At 36.1% G+C, this 18,464-nt stretch overlaps 1 protein-coding gene across 3 annotated transcripts; it reads left to right on the forward strand.

Annotated features, from left to right (window-relative positions):
• Window positions 1-7,379: 7,379 nt before the first annotated feature.
• Window positions 7,380-13,154, forward strand: LOC116660642 (dynactin-associated protein-like). Of its 3 annotated transcripts, none has more exons than XM_032470550.1 (4): window positions 7,380-7,398; window positions 7,839-7,946; window positions 10,171-10,248; window positions 11,077-13,154. In XM_032470550.1, exons 2-4 carry the CDS (start codon window positions 7,890-7,892, stop codon window positions 11,419-11,421), a joined length of 480 nt encoding a protein of 159 aa, XP_032326441.1. In that variant the 5' UTR covers window positions 7,380-7,398; window positions 7,839-7,889; the 3' UTR covers window positions 11,422-13,154. The 3 variants fall into 3 exon arrangements, with proteins under 3 accessions (XP_032326441.1, XP_032326439.1, XP_032326440.1); XM_032470549.1 differs by lacking the exon at window positions 7,380-7,398 and adding an exon at window positions 7,626-7,644; XM_032470548.1 differs by lacking the exon at window positions 7,380-7,398 and having other exon boundaries at window positions 7,527-7,946.
• Window positions 13,155-18,464: the final 5,310 nt, after the last annotated feature.

Below are 18,464 nucleotides of genomic sequence, written 5' to 3' on the forward strand. Positions count from 1 at the left end.
ACAGATGAAGCCCTGCTTTCCAGCTAAATGGAACACAGTTTTCTAACATAAGAGAGAGTGTGGCCAAATCTTCTCTACTTGACTTCTTTTCAAGGCTGCACCTGGTGGACTCTGGTCTTTGTTTTTAGCTTCAGTTCTCCTGGATGCTGCTGTATCTCTTGTTTGCTTCAGTTCCCTTGGCATGGTTTTTCTGGTTTTCTCACTTGGGTTAATGTTTATGCCAATAATCTTTGATTTTCTTGAATTATCCTTCATTTATTTCCTTTTCAGATTTGCTTAATATTGGCTCACAATTCAATCTCTTTCCTGTTTACTAATTTAAGATGACTTCTCAGCCATCTGACTGAAAGAGGTAGAATGCCACCAGAACTTGGCAATCTAGGAGTAAGTTTGCTGTGTGCATGGGAGGAGGCGAGATCAGGCTCGATCTACGCCACCATCTTGGCCACCAAGTCCAGAACGTGACAATTTATGATTCTGTTTTGATCAGCACATCTGTTCCCGCTCTAGGGGAAAGGGTGGGGCTGCCGGCTGTGAAGCTAAAGATTTAACATAATTCATTTAGGATTGTCATTGCTTGAGTCATAGCAACTGCAACTGTATCAGGACAAAAGGTAACTAAGCAGCTGCTATAAATTTCTTTCTCAAAGCTAATATCAAAAGCCTGCTTCCAGAAGGCTGATGTTGACGTTTCAAGTGAAGATAACAGTCCTTTGCTGGGCCATCGCCAATACTGGCTGAAATTCAGATATATTGAAACAGCTCAATGGAGCCAAGAGATTCTTCTCAAAAGGCAGAGATTTCACCCCAGTAAAAAATGGAACAACTATTAACACATTTTTTGATGTGTTTTCATCAATTCAACATTGTGTCATGATTAAGTCACTTTAAGAGGACAAAGGAAGGCCTTTCTAACTCTGATTTTCATTTTGGTTAAACTAGATTTTTTTGAATAATTCACCCGTTCCAGCAATAAGTAGCAGCATGGGGGCTCGACTCTGAGCTTATGCAACCTAAAGCCTTATGCCTTTTAGAAAAGTTCCTCTTTTGCCACCTTCATTTTCTTCAAGATACACTAAAAAGTCCTCCAAGGAATGAGCGTTTTTCTCCTATAGCTGTAATTCCTTGGAATTGGAGGAACAAACCATAATGTCTGCAGTAGGTAGAGGTACACTCTTTCCCCTGAAGAGAATGTTATTCTAAAAGCTTAAAGATAATTACACTCAGAAAATCACTGAGGTCTCTTTAATTACATGTACCACGGGTATTAATAGAAAATATGAAAAAGCAGAATAATAATTCAGTAATAAAAAGTCTTCAACATAAATAATTTTTAAATGAAATGACAAATGCCTTTTTTCCTTAATGACTTTGGAAATAAAACACACTGAATAGTGCTGAGCAGGAAGCGAAATGGACAAACCTACATTTGGCTGATGGTATTATTAATCAGTCCAAATACACTGAAGAAAGGAACTTGGCAACAGGTACCGAAAGCTTTAAAATGTTATGACATTTGTTAGGGGATGTCAATTATTGGAATGCTACACTAAGGAAATGCCTAAAACATAGGAAAGTAATTTTTGGTACAAATAATTTTTAATAGATTTACTTACAAATACAAAATATTAGAAAACAAGTACCCCAAAGCAGAAGCAGAAGGATTACATGGTGAAATACAGTAGAGTCATATTATGTTCCAATACCTTGAAAACATGGTGAAAAAGCAGATTATAAAATATATAGTGAAATTTCAAGATAAAAAGACAGAAATATACTAAAAAATCATTTTATCAAATAGTGAGGTTCTAGGCATTTTTTTTTTTTTGCTTGATTAGACCTTTCAGTATTTTCTAAATTTTCTACTATTAATTTTTTCTCAGAAAAATATTTTTGGAAAAAAATGGCATTAAAGAAAATTGGATTCTCTTTTCAGCAAATGCAGACCACCTACCTAGCACATTTTTTTCTTTTGAAAATAGTTTCATGAGTTTTGTGACAATGACACCCCCTGGAATATTTTGAGCAGAGAGCTGGGACTAGGGTGGGACAATTAGGAAAGGTGGTCTTGAGTGGAGAGGTTTGGGCCACTCAGGTTGTCCACGCGGTGAAGTGAACGTGGGAGCAGATGGCAGAGGGGCGGGGTATGTGAGGAAGGCAGGGCTCACAACAGCCCTGCTTCATGAAGTTCTTCGATGGTGCCTCCTTTCCTTGCTCTGAGGTAGAGTGGGAACTGAAGTCATCACTTCATTCCGATTTCAACATATTCTCTCTTTCTTACCCTGCACTGGGGTCTGCTTCTGAGTATAATTTCCAATTGCATTGAACCTTTCCCACCTTGTCGTGTTCTCCTCTAAGCTGAATAGGACCCTAAAGGCCAGGCTGGAATGCTATCTAGCCTTGCACATAGTAGGAGTCTCATACCCAATGTTGGCTAAATGAACCAATTAGATGAATAAAAGGCAAAAGAAATCTCATGCACTCCCATATAACACTAGACCTGCTTTGCTCAGGTGCACTGGTTAAAATCTTGTCATCCCCGTCACCCCAATCAATTATTTTGATTTTGGAAGGAGTGAAAACTTGTGTTGAAATGGGTTGTATGAAAGGGATACCAAAATTACCACCCAGTCATTAAAGTGTGTAGAAGTAACATGATTGATGCAACGGAGATTTAGTGAGCTCCTAATAAACACGGGTGGGCAATTTTAAAGTGGACTTACATTTAATAAGCACCTATTGTGGTCTATGTCCTTTACATCTCAGAAAATCCTCATGACAATTCAATGAGGTAAGTGTTAATGTCCTTATTTTATGAAGGAGAAAGTTGCAATTCAGAGCAGTTAGGTAAGTTGCCTAAAACATCAATGTACCAAGATGTAGAAAGTTGAAAAGAACATCACTTCCACTCCAACAACAACAAAAAAGATGGATAATCCACAAAGTCATTACATTTTTGAAACCATCAGAGAACTGAAAGCACAGGGCAACCTACTAGCCTGAAATTCAAATAAAGACAGGTGCCTCCGAGGACAGATGGGACCCAAGTGCTGGGGTTACCATACAAGCAGGTAGAATTTCAACCAAAAATTTTTATGAAATTTCTCAAGGCTGAATTTGAGCTAGTGTGAGAACACAAAAGCACTGGGAGCCACAGACACAAGGGGAGTTTGTACCCACTCACAGGATCTTCTTCATGGATTGACACTAGGTGCTCATGAGAAAGACTGAGGACAGTGCAGGAGACTGGAGAAACTGCCTCAGTGATGTAGGCATGGAGAAATGGAAAAACTACTGCTTCAGGAAAGATGACAGCCACTCTGCTATCCATTGGCAAAGAGGGATTCCACGTAGCACAGCTGAAAACAGATTTTGTAAAATATACACTTATTTCATGTTTATATGAACTTAGAATTCCCAATAAGCTCATTAGACACACTAGTGGACATTTTCAGCCATTAATATAAGCTAGGTCACTCACAAAACCATGTACGTCGAAAATCCTATCAGCTGAAAATTTAATTTTGGATGTCAGATTGAGCCATAAATTTATAAAGGACATTGATTTCACCTCTTTACTATTTCTTTTTTTTTGCATTTTTATTGAGTTATAGTCATTTTACAATGTTGTGTCAAATTCCAGAGTAGAGCATAATTTTTCAGTTATACGTGAACATACATATATTCATTGTCACTTTTTTTTGCTGTGAGCTACCACAAGATCTCGTATATATTTCCCTGTGCTATACAGTATAATCTTGTTTATCTATTCTACATATGCCTGTCAGTATCTATAAATTTTGAAATCCCAGTCTGTCCCTTCCTACCTACCGCCCCCTTGGCAACCACAAGTTTGTATTCTATGTCTATGAGTCTGCTTCTGCTTTGTATTTATGTTCTTTTTCTTTTTTTCTTTTTTTTTTTTTAGATTCCACATATAAGCGATCTCATATGGTGTTTTTCTTTCTCTTTCTGGCTTACTTCACTTATAATGACATTCTCCAGGAACATCCACGTTGCTGCAAATGGTATTATGCTGTTGTTTTTTATGGCTGAATAGTATTCCATTGTATAAACATACCATATCTTCATTACTATTTCTTAAAATTGGTTCTTTTTCTCAACTTCCAGCCTGGGCTCCCTCTCTCTTTTTTTGCCCTTTCAACCCATTCTCCCTGCTTCACTAGAGGAAGCTGTCAAAAATACAGTTTCTGTTTTGTCATTCTCATGCTTAAAGGAATACTGTGGCTTCAAATAGCCTTCAGAATAAAATCTAGTTCCCTGCATGAGATCTGCTCCTTCTTTTCTTTCCAGCCTACTCCTAATGAACTTCTTAACGTTCCACCAGTTTCTTTATAGGCTGCTGACTCTTCCCGGAGCTTTCACTCTTCTTTCCTCACCTGGCTAATTTCTTACCCATCATTTGAAACTCAGTTTAGCTTGGAACCCTATGAATGCCTTCCCTAATATCACCAACTGGTTTGTGGGGTTTGGCACCCTTCTTTGAGCGCTCAAAGAGGTGAGTACCTTTATCCAAGTATAAGCTGCACTGTGTTTAGTCACAAAATAAATGTAAAATGCCAGAGCTGTCAAGTTAAAACAGAGCTCTTCATTTGTTCAAATTTTATAAATATGAGCTAGAAGGTGAAATCATCAGAAAATGAGGTCATGATTACAGATTCCTCATCAGCTCACCAGGCAGGGTTTAGTAGAAAATGGGGGTTTTGAGCAAGGTTTCCAATTCAAAGAAAAACTTAAAGGGAAGCTCAATCTTTCTGATTCACCAGATTAATTAGCAAGAGTTAACTGAATGCATTGTGCTAAGCATTGTCTTTTAATAGGAAATATTTCCAATGATACCCATTTCATTCTACAAATACTTGTGAGATATTTCCTGTGTACTCAGCATTGTGCTGCGTTGAGAATTCAAAGGAAAATGTGATAGGATAAACTATTTTAGCTATTTTTATGGAACTTTCTTAACTTAAACCAGTAGTTTATCAGTTAGTCACCCAGTATTGATTAAGTTCTTGTAAATTGTGCAGTTGGCTACTGACCACTCAGGACATTCATTTCAAAAAATAGGCCTGGTCCCCCCCTTGAAAAACGGACACTATAATACATGTCCATGTTAGTTGATGAGACCCAGGGACATGATAGTGCAGAATAGACAGCAGGATGTCACCTATGTGTGTGATGAGTTATTAATAAATGTCATAATATATGTGTAGACCAATCTCCTAATGCTCAAATAGAGCAGACAAATTTGGATGTTCAAATCACATTTGTCAAGATATCTGTGCCCTGAATATGATAGCCAGAATGCCTACAAACAACCTTTAGTTGTCCTTGGCTCTTTTTTTTTTAATTGAAATATATTCAGTTTACAATGTTGTGTCAATTTCTGGTGTACAGCATAATGTTTCAGTCATACATATACAGACGTATATTCCTTTTCATATTCTTTTCCATTATAGGTTGGTACAAGATATTGAATATAGTTCCCTGTGCTGTACAGTAGAAACTTGTTTATCTATTTTATATACTAATAATTTAATTTGTTTGTAATTAGGTTACATTGTTCATAAGAACTTGACTAAAATCATCTACAACGAAAAAACTCATTTATCATATATTGATAGGGAAGAAAAAATTATGCAAAAACTGTTCTAGGAAAATTGGTTAAACACTTGGGGGAAAACAGAATTGATTTCAAATGCACTGAAGAGTTAATAGTTGAAAATCAAAATGTAAAAATCAGAGATGAATAGTTTAACCTCCTAAGTTTCAAAAAACTTGGTAAGTCAGAAAATCATTCCTAAAAAAAAACAAACGGAAAAAATGCTGGAAAAAATATTTGCAACGTAGAGGGTAAAAAGTCTTTGGTACATAAAATGTTCACTAGAAAAAAAACCCAATGACCCATAATAGTTAAACTGCCATAAAACAGAAATAAGAATAAACATAAATATGAATATACACATATATGATATTTTATAAATGACTACTGAATGATGTTTAAACGGTTATAAATATGTTTATTTTCAGAGTTATAAAACAAAGGATATAAATACACACACACCCACACACATCCATTTTTTCCGTGACCTGATAACAAAGATAAGGAAACGGTCAAATTGTTCGAGCACAGAGAACACAGTGAGTAAGGCTGTGTTATAACAGGGCCAGGGACAGTGTGATATGGTACAATTTTTTCCATCAACTTAGCAATTTTTTTTTAATCAAGAGTTTTTGATCTACTTAACTCCACTAAGGAAACCATCCAAAATTTTGAAAAACAGATTTAAAAAAATTATTTTAATGAATATTATAGCTGCAAAATAGAAACAATCTAAATACTTAAGAATGGAAGTGTGGTGAAGTAAACTATCTTACTTTTTAACCTTACAGGCTGTTCTGAAACCATTAAGACAAATGGAAAACAGTGACTATCCTTGCATATGCATTGGACAAAGTCTGGGAGGAACCAAGACAATTTCAACAGTGGATAGGCGATTATTTTCTTTAAATTTTCTGATTTATCTTCAAAGTAGGCTTATATCACTTTTCTAACTGGAAAAAGGTATATGAAGTCAGATGTTTCATAACCTAATGAAAAAATGATAAGCAAGACAGTAAATTGGAGGCACTGAGTAACGGAAACTAAAGTTGATGGATTTAAAGTGGAATAATGAAGCATCCTGTGTAGATGCTTGTTTTATTTTTAATTTTCAAATAATGGTCATAGAACATTGTTTTAAAGCTGAACTATAAAAGAAATCCAGAAGATCATAGGTGAATCCAATCACATATAGTACCTCATATCTTATTTGCATGCGAGTACCTGATTACTAAGTGATTCGTCTATTAGGTTCGTGTATGAAGAATCTATTTTCTGGTTCTACGTGGGGTTTTGACTTAGATTAGGGATTGAATTTCTGCTCCACAGCATCTATTGGCTTTGCAACCTGAAGATCTATTCTGCAGGTCACTTTGCCAAAGGGTCAGAGCAGATCAGCTCTCAGACTGTGGTGGAACACCACCTCAGTTTTGCAGGCTGTATCATGGACACTTTTTTTGTGAGAAACAGAAAAGTACCAAAGACAGTCTTTCTTTTCTAGTTCCCGTTTATCTTAAAGATTATCATCAGAAACAGTGACAAAATCATTTCATAGCCCAAAGCAAGATATCATGTGCTAAGAAGCAGACAAGATTTACCAAGGATAATCCTCGATTTATGTACTTAAGAGCTACTGAAATGTACTTATTTCCTGTTTTTATCTTTAATTCTTGTTAAAGCTGTTTTAATGTATTTTTCCCCCTTGTCCATCTCAGTTGAGCCACTGACTTCAGTGCAGAAGACTTTATTAACCGATCACCTCCATTTATCATGATCCAGTAATCTCAATATTGTCTTATTTTTGGACAATTTTAAAATTAGTCATCACCATAATCCCTCTGCTTGTTTAGGCACAGAGTTTGGCAATATTCCTAATTAAGGAGTGACTTTGTGGGCTTTTTTAGAGGCAAAAGCTAAATTCCTAACCTGTGAGAAATCAACTTTAAATAAGTTTTCTGAAATAAGGAGGGCAAAGATTTACATTTGCTCAGGATTCTAGAGTCTTAAAGTTGAGATCATTTTCTGTAGGTCATTTAGGGAAGGGAGCACATTTTTCTATCTACATTTTCCCAACTAACATAAATTGTTTACTTTGGGGTTGAATTTGGAAATTTTCCCAGAAAACAGATGACTATTAGCTTGCAAATTCCAGATTGAGTAAATATGTGATTATTAATTTAACATAAATTCAGTATTTCCTAACTTCTCATCCACGAAGTGAATACAGATATCTTTGGAGCGCCACTGGAGACGCCAGTCCCCTCGGACAATGGATGGAAAACAGCAGGAGCACGCTGTGGATGTTGAACAAAACGCAGCTGAGTTGGTGAGTATTGTATGTAGCTTGTCATTGCTTTCATGTCTATTGTTCTTGTTTTCAACATTTAACATTTAACCCTTTGAAAAAAGTAAGTTGCTTTTTTTTTTTTTCCTGATGTTTGCTATTAGAGGCTAAATGGAATCTGGATGTTTTTAGCAGGAATCAAATATTGAGGGAGTTATTTACTATACAAGGTAGTGTTTCCTCACCATTTGGGAATTGTACATTGGACTTTTTGCCTAAATTTTTCTATTTATATTAGAAATTTGTAATAAGGTACCAGTAGACAAAATTTTAGTAGATGATTTGAAATGTTATGTTGATAGCAAATATTAATAATATTATTTATATTTATGTATATTTTGATTCAATGAAAATATTTATTCTCTTTGGCCTGCCTGTTTCCAAAGTAATTTATGGAAAATGTCTCATGATGGGAAGACTTATGCCTAAAATATGTTTCTCTCATAATATAAAAAATCCATATTTCTTAGAACGTCCCTTAGAAAGGGTCCCATGCATCACTGAAACAAATTCTTTTATTTTACAAATGACTAGTGGCAGACTCAGAAATGGAACTCAGGCTGCCCACATATAATCTTTTCATGATATGGAACTCCTTTTCAAAAAACTTGACTATTATGTTTAAAACAAAGAAATATGAATTTTACAATTAACTTGAGGTTTTGGAACCAAGAGTCAAGTCAGACAAAGTAAACACAAAGATAGGATTTGGTATAAGAATTGTTCTGCAATTTGCAAGTTGTATTTGTGTTCAGTTTGGGGAATCAGTACCTAGACTACCACAGACTTCATTGGATGTCTCATATTTTATGGATACTGTGATATGTCATTGCTTTAATATCATATATATATCATTTTATTTCCTTCTCTTTTTCATAATATATTAAATTTGAGTTATGGTATTTCCCCATATGCCAAAAACATTTATGAAATTTATTCCATTAAGTCAAATAATTCATTAATTATGCCCCCAAAACCCACAGTAAAACCAACTTCTGAGACTGTGAAATGGAATGCTTTGAATTTCCATTTTTTAGTAACCTAACAGGCAACCTATAACCTCTTAGATCTCCTAAAACAAGGGGTTTAATAATTACTATATGGGTTTTTGTTATTTTAGAACATTTTAGAACATCTGGAAATACAGAAAATTACAAATGAAATATTAAAATAATCACCCGTGAGCCTTCCCAGAGAAAAATCACTGCTAAGATTTTGCTTATTGTCCCCCCCAATTCTATCTCATTTTATCCCTTTAATTGCTTTATATTGCCACATGAAATTTTTGTCCATTTACGTAAGTTTTTTCCTCCAAAAATTCTGTAAAGATCTTTATTAAAATTCAGAGAACTGAGAGCTTATAATACAGAAAACTTTTATAAAAAGACATTTGTTCAAGTTGCCTCTTTGTTCCTCAGTAAAATTTTACGGTTTTCTTTTAAGTCCTATGACAGTTTTCACACTTAGCCACTTAAAATGCTTCATTACTGCTGTGAAGAGCAGTTGCTACTACAACATACCCGCACATGAAATGAGCGCTGTTGCACGTATTTTTTTTTTATATTTTTATAATCAGCCGATGTGATGAGTTCTTAGTACTTCTGGTAGATTACATGGCTAATTTTTGGCATTCTGTCTGTAAGCAATCAGTCATCTGCAAATAATGTTAATTTTATCTTCCCATTTCCATTACTTGTACATCCTAATGAGAACTTCTAGAAAAGCATTGCCTAATATTGGTGGCAGGAAATGCTCTTCTCCTGACTTTAAAGGAATGTCCCCGATGTTTCACTGTAACATACGATGCTGGTCATTGCTTTGAAGTAAACTTTCTTTGTCACATTTGGGAATTATTCTTTTCCTGTTAGTTCTTTGAGATTGGTATTGCTTGTCTGTTTTCGTCAATTTTGAATGCTGAAATTTGTTAAATGAACCATGGGCATCGAGACGATTCTTTTATTTTCCTTCTTTGATCATTTAATATGAAAAATCTCTTTGTCTAATTCATATCATTAAACTGCTGTTAGAGTTTCAGATCAGATTTTCCTAGAAGTTGGTTGGCTCTTCACTTAATATATGTTGGACTCTCACACTTTTTTTTTTTTTTTTACGTGTTTTATGTGTTCACGTTCCTGGATGAAATAAATTTTCCTCATCCTCAAAAATAGGATTGATTGATTATTTATTTAACATTCTTTCTCTGCAGTTACCCAGAAATCCATACTGTTCAAATGAAGGAACGCACTGCGGTTGTAGATTGCCTGTGACCTTACAGCCACAATGGGTAAGATTTGGGGCCTGGGAGGGGGCAGTGGGGAGTCTTCACTAGTCTTCATTACTTCAAAGTAATGGTAAAATGGGCAGGGTCCGCCTCTCTTTTAACCCCTCCCTGGCCACTAGCCCTTTGGAGGCTCTGTGCTCCTCCCGTGCCCCCCACACCCTCACAACTCCAAGATCTCCCAGCAACACCAGGACCTGTGGCCCCAGCAATGTGTCAGGGTTGTAGTCTGTTCCTGTGAGAAATTTCTCCGTACCAGAGCTGATTATTTTTCTGTGTTGATGTCTTTCTATGCTCAGTGAAATTCCTTTTATTTATGTTTAAGAGATAAAATGATATTTAGTAAGTCATTTTCTAGTTATAAAGTCTCAGTATGTAATGTGAAGGAAATGGGAGATGACAGTGAACCAAAGAATATCTGTAATTGTCCATCACTCAAAGGTAACCCATCTAAATGTTTTGATATCCCTTTTCTCTATTTTTCTACCCCTAAGGGCTAATTAGATAATTTAATTTATACTGCAACTTTAGTAGCTGATACAAGATAATAACTTAACGTGATATATTCTTGAGCCAACCTATTTGCATTTGAGATGTAGCCTTATTGTTTTAGTACAAAGGGTTCACTAGGAGGGGACACTATGTCCTTATGAACTTGTGGACAAGGAGGGGGTGTGTGTGAGAGAGAGAGAGCGAGCTGATAAATTTATGCATTTAAATTACAGCATTTGGAGTAATGAAAAAGGTTAGCCGTATTCTAATTGAAATCATTTACCGAAGTTACCACTTTGTGATTTGCTGAAATAAATATTCATTTTTTATAACCCTTTGCAGGTGACACCAAAACCATGGTCACTCTGGAAAACATTCCTGGTGTGTCTGTTGGCCTGTCTAATTGCCACAACCCTTGTTGTTCTTCTGTTATACTTTGTCCACTTTGGCAAGCCTGCCAACGGTACCACCATCATCATTCATGCAGACGGCAAGTCCAATCATGTCATCTGCATGCCTGGTGTTACCCCATCTCCTGCCTTATCATCCCTGCCTGGATCTCAGAGCACCCTGTCTCTTAGCCCTGTGACCAGCCAAAGCCCCTCTACCAAGGTGTCTCCATCTCCTGTGGAGACGACAAAGACCACAGCGTGGGGCCATGAAGTTATCATTGAAGATGGAGTATGACATTTTTGGAGCCTTTAGCCCTCCTCAGGCCAGATTAGCATTTCCAATGTATTCTTTTCTCCTGCCAAGAGATTCCAAAGCATTTATTTAGTTTCATGAGACCTTGTCCCTCTCGCTCAATCATTTGCTGTATTCCCATGTGAGAATGGCTCTGTCTTGGGCCGGCCAACGTCCAAATGCCTGGAAAAGAAAATTTCAGCTGAGCCTGGCTGATCCATTCAGGCAAGGCCCCAGAGTTTTCTTTTCATCCCTCCTGTACAAACAATCTCAATTTCGCTAGTGAAGGTTTCAACTGCTGAAGAGGTTGCCTGCTTCTAGCATGCTGGTTCTCAAGCCAGTGTCCACCATCTGGTTGTTGATTATTTCCCAGTTTCTTACACTTGACTATTTTAAGCATTTGTTTTCCAGTAGGGAATGAAGGAAATGTTCAATTAAGGTGGTTAATGAACATTAATTATTATATATATAACTATCCATCCTTACAAAAAGTGTTCCTCCTTCTGGGGAATTCAGAAAAGAAGGCAGATCAGTGAGGTTAGGAATAATCAAGGAAGATTTCATAGAAAGGCTGAAAGTTGAACAAGGGTGAAAGTTTAAATTTAAGTAGAGAGAAAACAAAAATGAGAGGGCTAACAGGGTTTAATACATTTAAAATCAAAAGCACACTTAGAAACACATCAAATGTAACAAGTCATGCATTTTATATACCTGAACGTTTTTACTGTTATTATCAATATCATTTTCTATACTTGATATTTTGCATGATCTGTAAACTGCTATAAACTACTACTTATAAAATCTGAACTTTTAAATTGCTTTATGCATTGTACTGTAACTTTGGGGGCACATTGGTCATAATTTGCTAGGAAACACAAGTAACTCAATGTTACTTATATTCTGAGTGTTTAAGACTCAGTAGACGCATACACTTTTTATTCTGGAAAAGACTTTAGGGTTCAATCAACCTGCCTGTTCCACCCCCAATTTATAAACTCGATAAAAGAGGAAGACTGTCCCAGGGAAGGGGGCTTCTACTCAAAGACTCAGACCCTGTGAGTGGATGCCGGAGCCTGGATCTCTAGTTTCCAACTTCTGATTCTTGTTTGCTCACCATTAGAGGTTCTGCATAGGTTCTAAAAGTGTTTTGTTTTGTTTTGTTTTGTTTTCTAAGATTTCCTAAAGCAAAGGATTTTGTGTTATATGTCATTCTAGGCTGACTTGTTGCATTCAATAATGGGCCATGTAAGTTAGCAAAGAGCTTGAGGCCTTACTAAGTAATTAGACTCTGCAAAATAAAGATTAGAAAAGTCATCATTCTTTAGATAATCATTTATGGGCAGCTAGTATTATTTCTCAGACACTAGAAAATGTAAAATTTTGAGCCTTTGAAAAACAATATTTTATACCACCACCATTATTTAATGATAGAATTTAAGAATAATGAAAGGCATTATATAAATTTTTAAATATTTCATAAAGCTCTAAATACAATTAATGAGCAAAAAGGAGAAAGTGTGAATGCATTTCTCTCCAGCAGTTTTAAACCAATTCACTTCTATTGTGCCTTTGATTTAAATGCTTGTGAAGAAGAAAGATTAAACTCATTAGGATCAAATGTGCTTTCTTATAGTATGGATTAAAACTTTGCTTTGTAATACAAAAGGAAAAAAAAACCTTTTAATACAGAGACCTAAATAAGTTTACTGCTAATAAAGAATTTTTAAAAATTTGTATACTGGAAGCCATTCTAAATAATCTGATGTTGTGATAAAAGCCACTGTTTTCTCCCTTTGCTCTTCGTGATAATACAGGCTGTGCTGTGGTAATACAGGGAGAAGAACTTCATTGTGTTTAAGGAGACTCTGCTCTTAGCAATGAATTTCCTACGTTAAATATTGGAGGATATTGTGATTAGGGTTATCTCAGGTCATCAGGTTTCTGTGCTTTGTAAAACAGGGACGTGAATGAGCTCTTGGATTCATTTTTTGCTTTAGACTTTTACAGATTGATACAATCTTAAAGTATTAAGCAGCATTGTGGAAAATACTTTCACCAGTTAAAATACAAAACTTCAACAAAAGGTTTACAAAGTACTATGAAAATACTAAGTAAAGTGTGCATATTCAACAAATAATCACCTAATGTCTGTAATGTATTTTAAATCAATCAGGAAATTCTCTATTTAAAACATCTTTTACAAGCAATTTTTTCGAGTCCACCAGTAATTCTTGTGGGATTAAAATGTTAAGTTTTCAAATACACTTCCCCAAATGAGTGTAATTAACTTCATTGGATGCTTTACTAAAAAATGTTCTATTGGGCATTTTATTTCCAAAACAGGTCTGTTTACTTATACTGAAAACCTACTGTAAGAGGTAAAATTCACCCTGCTCCATGATGGTGCCCACAATTATTTTAGGGAAACCTTTCATAAGCTGTACTATTTAAGCCACTCCTTTTGATATTGTAAAGTTTCCAAAGCTTTTTGAACTTTGGGATCATCTCTACTTTGAAACAAATTATTATTTGTGAACTTTCACCTGCTTGGTCTTTAAGTTCTTCAGGATCTTCTAAGCTTCTCATTAATTGCCATTAAAGTGACAGGTGTCTAATATGAGTGTTATGATCAAGTCAAACATGTCCCTAGTTTGCCACATCTCTTGCTAACTTTTGCCAGGGCATCTTAAGAGCCTTTTCCAAATTTTGCAAGTGTCTCTCTTTGTCATTCAAAATGGTCCTTATCATCAAACAATTTCTCCCTAAAAACACATGTGTTTGAATGCAACAGTTTGAATTTTTCAAATTACTTTTTCCATTTCCATTGATTGTATATGAAGCTTCCTCCTCATATTGCTTTTGCATTTATCAGATAGGATAAGTTTTAAAATGTCCACAATGTACCTCAAGGTAAAGCACAAACCCCCCCAGACATAACGGTAGATTAACAACAGAAAGGAGAAACTAAAATAACTGTGCACAGAGGGAGGATATCAGCAAGATGGCAACATAAGAGACCACCGCCTCTGTCCTCCAACAGTTAGCTCTCCAGGAACAAAAACAGTCCTGGGAGAACTGTGGAGTCCACTTCAGCAACACATCAGAATAAGAAAACCTGAGACTAATCGCAAATAAAGGGAAAGACGACAGTTTTGTTTTGCTCGCATCATTCCATCCTTCAGGTAGGCGTTGTTCAGTGCCAAGAGGGAACTCCTCAGCTAGACGACAATACAATAAAAGTAGTAATAACAATAATGCCCCACTTTCAACAAAGGGCACCTCATCTAGACAGAAAGTCAACAAGGACACATTGGACTTGAACCATACTTGGGACAAAATGGACCTAGTAGGCATACGCTGGACATTCCATCCAACAGTGGCAGAATGCACATGTTTTAAGTGCACACAGAGTATTCTTCAGGATAGATCATGTGATAGGTCACAAACAAGTCTTAACAATTTTAAGAAGATTGAAACTATACCAAGTATCTTTTCTGACCACAATGGTATAAAGCCAGAAATCATTAATTGGAGGAAAGCTGGAAAACTTATAAGTATGGGGAAACTAAACAATGCACTGCTGAACAACTAACAGGTCAAAGAAGAGATCAAAAGGGAAATAAAAAAGGTAACAAATAAAATGGAAAGCCAATGTATTAAAACCTAAGGGATTCTGCAGAAGAAGTTCTAAGAGTGAAGTTCATAGGAATAAATGCATTTAGAAAAAGAAAGATCTCAAATAAACAAGTTAACTTTACATCTCAGAAAATAAAGAAGAAAATAAGCCCAAAGTTAGCAGAAGGAAGGAAATAACAAAGATAAAAGCAGAAACACTCTTCAACAATGAAAGTAAATGAACTATTGATACATACCCCAACACAATGAATCTCAGAGTAATCATGTTGAGAGAAAGTAGTCAAACAAAAACCAGTACTTACTGTCTGAGTCCATTAATATAAAATTCTAGAAATTTTACACTAATCTACAGTAACAGAAAATAGACCAACACAGAAAATTCCAGGACCACATGGTTTCATTGGTGAATTCCACCAAATATTTAAAAAAGAATTAATGCCAACCCTTCTTAAACTCTTCCAAAAAATTGAAGAGGACAGAAAAATCTTGTTTTCCATTTATAAGGCCAACATTACCCTGATACCAAAGCCAGATAAGGATACTATAGGAAAAGAAAACTGCAGGCCAATATCCCTGCTGAATACAAATGCAAAAATTCTCAACAAAATAATAACAAATCTAATTTAACAGCACATTAAAAAGATCATACATCATGTAGACTAAAAAGCTTCTGTACAGTGAAGAAAATTGTCAACAAAATGAAAAGGGAACCTGCAGAAGGAAAGAAAACATTTTCAAATTATATATATGACAAATGGTTAATACCAAAAATATAAAAAAAAAAAAACTCATACAACTCAACAGCAAAAACAAACAATCCAGTTTAAAAATGGGCAAAGGATCTGAATAGACACATTCCTAAGGAAGATGTACAAATGACCAACAGGTACATCAAAAGGTACTCAACACCACCAATCAACAGCAAAATGCAAATCAAAACTACAATGAGACATCATCTCATACCTGTCAGAATGGCAATCATCAAGAAGACAAAAGGTAGTAAGCGTTGTTGACAACTAGAGAAAAGGGAACCCTTGCCCACTGTTGGTAGGAATGTAGATTAGTGCCACCACTATGGAAAACAGTATGGAGTTTCCTCAAAAAATTAAAAGTAGAGCTACTATATGATTCAGCAATTCCACTTCTGGGTGTATAGCCAAAAGAAATGAAAACAGGGTTGCAAACAAAATTCACAACAGCTAAAATATGAAATCAACCTAAGTGTCTGTCAACAGATGAATGATGAAGAAGATGTGGTACATACATACAATGGAATATTATTCAGCCATGAGAAAGAAGAAAATCCTGCCATTAGCAACAACATATTTGGAACTTGAGGGCATTATGGTAAGTGAAATAAGCCAGACAGGGACAATTATTATATGATATCACTTATATTTGGAATATAAAAAAAAGCTTAAATCATAGAAACAGAGAGTAGAATGGTGGTTACCAGGGGCTGCAGAGTAGGACAGGGTGGGGAAAATGGAGAGATGCTGGTCAAGAGTACAAACTTCTGGTTATAAGATGAATAAGGTCTAGGGGTCTAATGTCCAGCATGGTGGTTATGGGTAATAATACCATATTATATACTTGAAAGTTACTACGAGAGTAGATCTTAAGTGGCAATTATGTGACATGATAGATGTGTTTGCTAAGCTATGGTGGTAATCATTTTATAATATACAAGTTCTCAAATCAATATGTTGTCCATCTTAAACTTACACAAAGTTTATGTCAATTACATCTTAATAAGGCTGGAAAAAAGAAGTAAAAAATAAAATAATTGTGCACAACAAATAGTGTCATCTTTTCCAGCAGCAGAGTGGATGTGTTTGCTCCGAGTGTAGTTTGATTTTAAGCAATACTGTGAGCAGAGATGCCTCTGCAGCATGTGCATTTGTTTCCACGTTTGCAGCTGTCCTAAGTGGAAGACAAGGACTTACCCTGCAAACGGAACAAGTAGCCCCAGATGATTACCATTTACTCTGCTCCTTTATCTCATTGTTTCACATTCTCAGTATCTGGCTTCTATTTGACGGTTTGAAATGACTGCTTAAGCTCCAGTCATGATGTCTATATTCCAGCCAACAGGAAGGAAGAGAGATGAAGGACTTGATCTTCCCCTCTAAGACTATTTCTTAGAAATTGCATATGACAATTTCCTTATAGCCCGTTGCCAGAAATTAGGCATGTAGCCACACCTAGCTGTGAGGAAGACAGGAATGTCACGATTATTCTGGGTGTGGAACTAGCTGACACTGATGTTCTATTTATAAGGGAAACAAAGAGAATGGATATTGGGGTACAACCCAGAGTCGGCCCAACAAATAAAGCCAAACATTTTTAGGTGAAGAAGTAAGCATTTCACTCCAAATTCCTAATCCCTTTATGAGCCCCAGGTACTCTTTGCAACACTTTTACAAACATTCTGACAATTGCAAAATTCTAACAGTGTCTGATAATTGTGAATCAGATGTGGTCAGTTACAGTGTCAAAGTGAGCTGGCCACAGGTGCTGGCCACACTGGCTGAGGACTCAAGTCTCCAAGGGTTTCACTGGACACAGGTGAGCACCAAGAGCCCTTCCTGGAAGGAGGGGAATCATGCCTGATGCTTTTGTGTTTCTGCACAGAACCCGGCCCTGTCTGACAGAGGAACTGCAAAGGAAGCATTTGATGAACTGAAGCACTGATTGCATCCCCCAAAACATCGAGCTGAAAGGGGCCATGGAGATTATCCAGCCCAAAGTCTTCATTCTGAGCTGAAGGACCTGAAGCTCGAATAAAGCTTGGCCAGCTCTGCTGTGTGCGGGTACAGTGTGAGGGACTTTAACTGTTTATCCTGCCCGCAGGGCTTCAGTGTTAAAGCTAAGATTGCATGAACTCAGAACTCTGACTCTGCACTAACTTAAAACCTTTTCACTTTACATTTTCTGACTTCCATTTCTACTTTCTTCCCGCATGCATTAATGTGCTTAACTCACATTTCATTAATAGCTACCTTATTTTTATGTATTTTATTTCCAGTTGGAAGAAAATCATGTCCAATGCCATTTTGCTCTTTATATTTTCTCCATCTTACCTTCAGTTTTAGTTTTCACATTCCCCACGAACCAGGTTTTCTTCATTCCAGTTCACAAAAGATTTTATGTTTGTCTCTTACTATAGTATTAAAGTGTATAAGATCTAAAACCAGGAAGCCAGGACTTGAAACCTAACTCGTTTACCCAGTGACCTTTGGTAAATTACCTACCTCTCTGTGCCACAGTTTTTTCATCTGAAAAATGGAGGTTAAAAAAAAGACCACACCCTGCATGGGTCTATTGTAAAGAGTGAATAGATTAAGATTTGTAAAACAGCCTGGCAATGTTTGATAAATGTTATCTGGCAATGATGGTGAATTCTTAAA

Source organism: Camelus ferus, chromosome 30 (genome assembly GCF_009834535.1).
Source record: "Camelus ferus isolate YT-003-E chromosome 30, BCGSAC_Cfer_1.0, whole genome shotgun sequence".
In the NCBI taxonomy this organism is placed as follows: Eukaryota; Metazoa; Chordata; class Mammalia; order Artiodactyla; family Camelidae; genus Camelus; species Camelus ferus.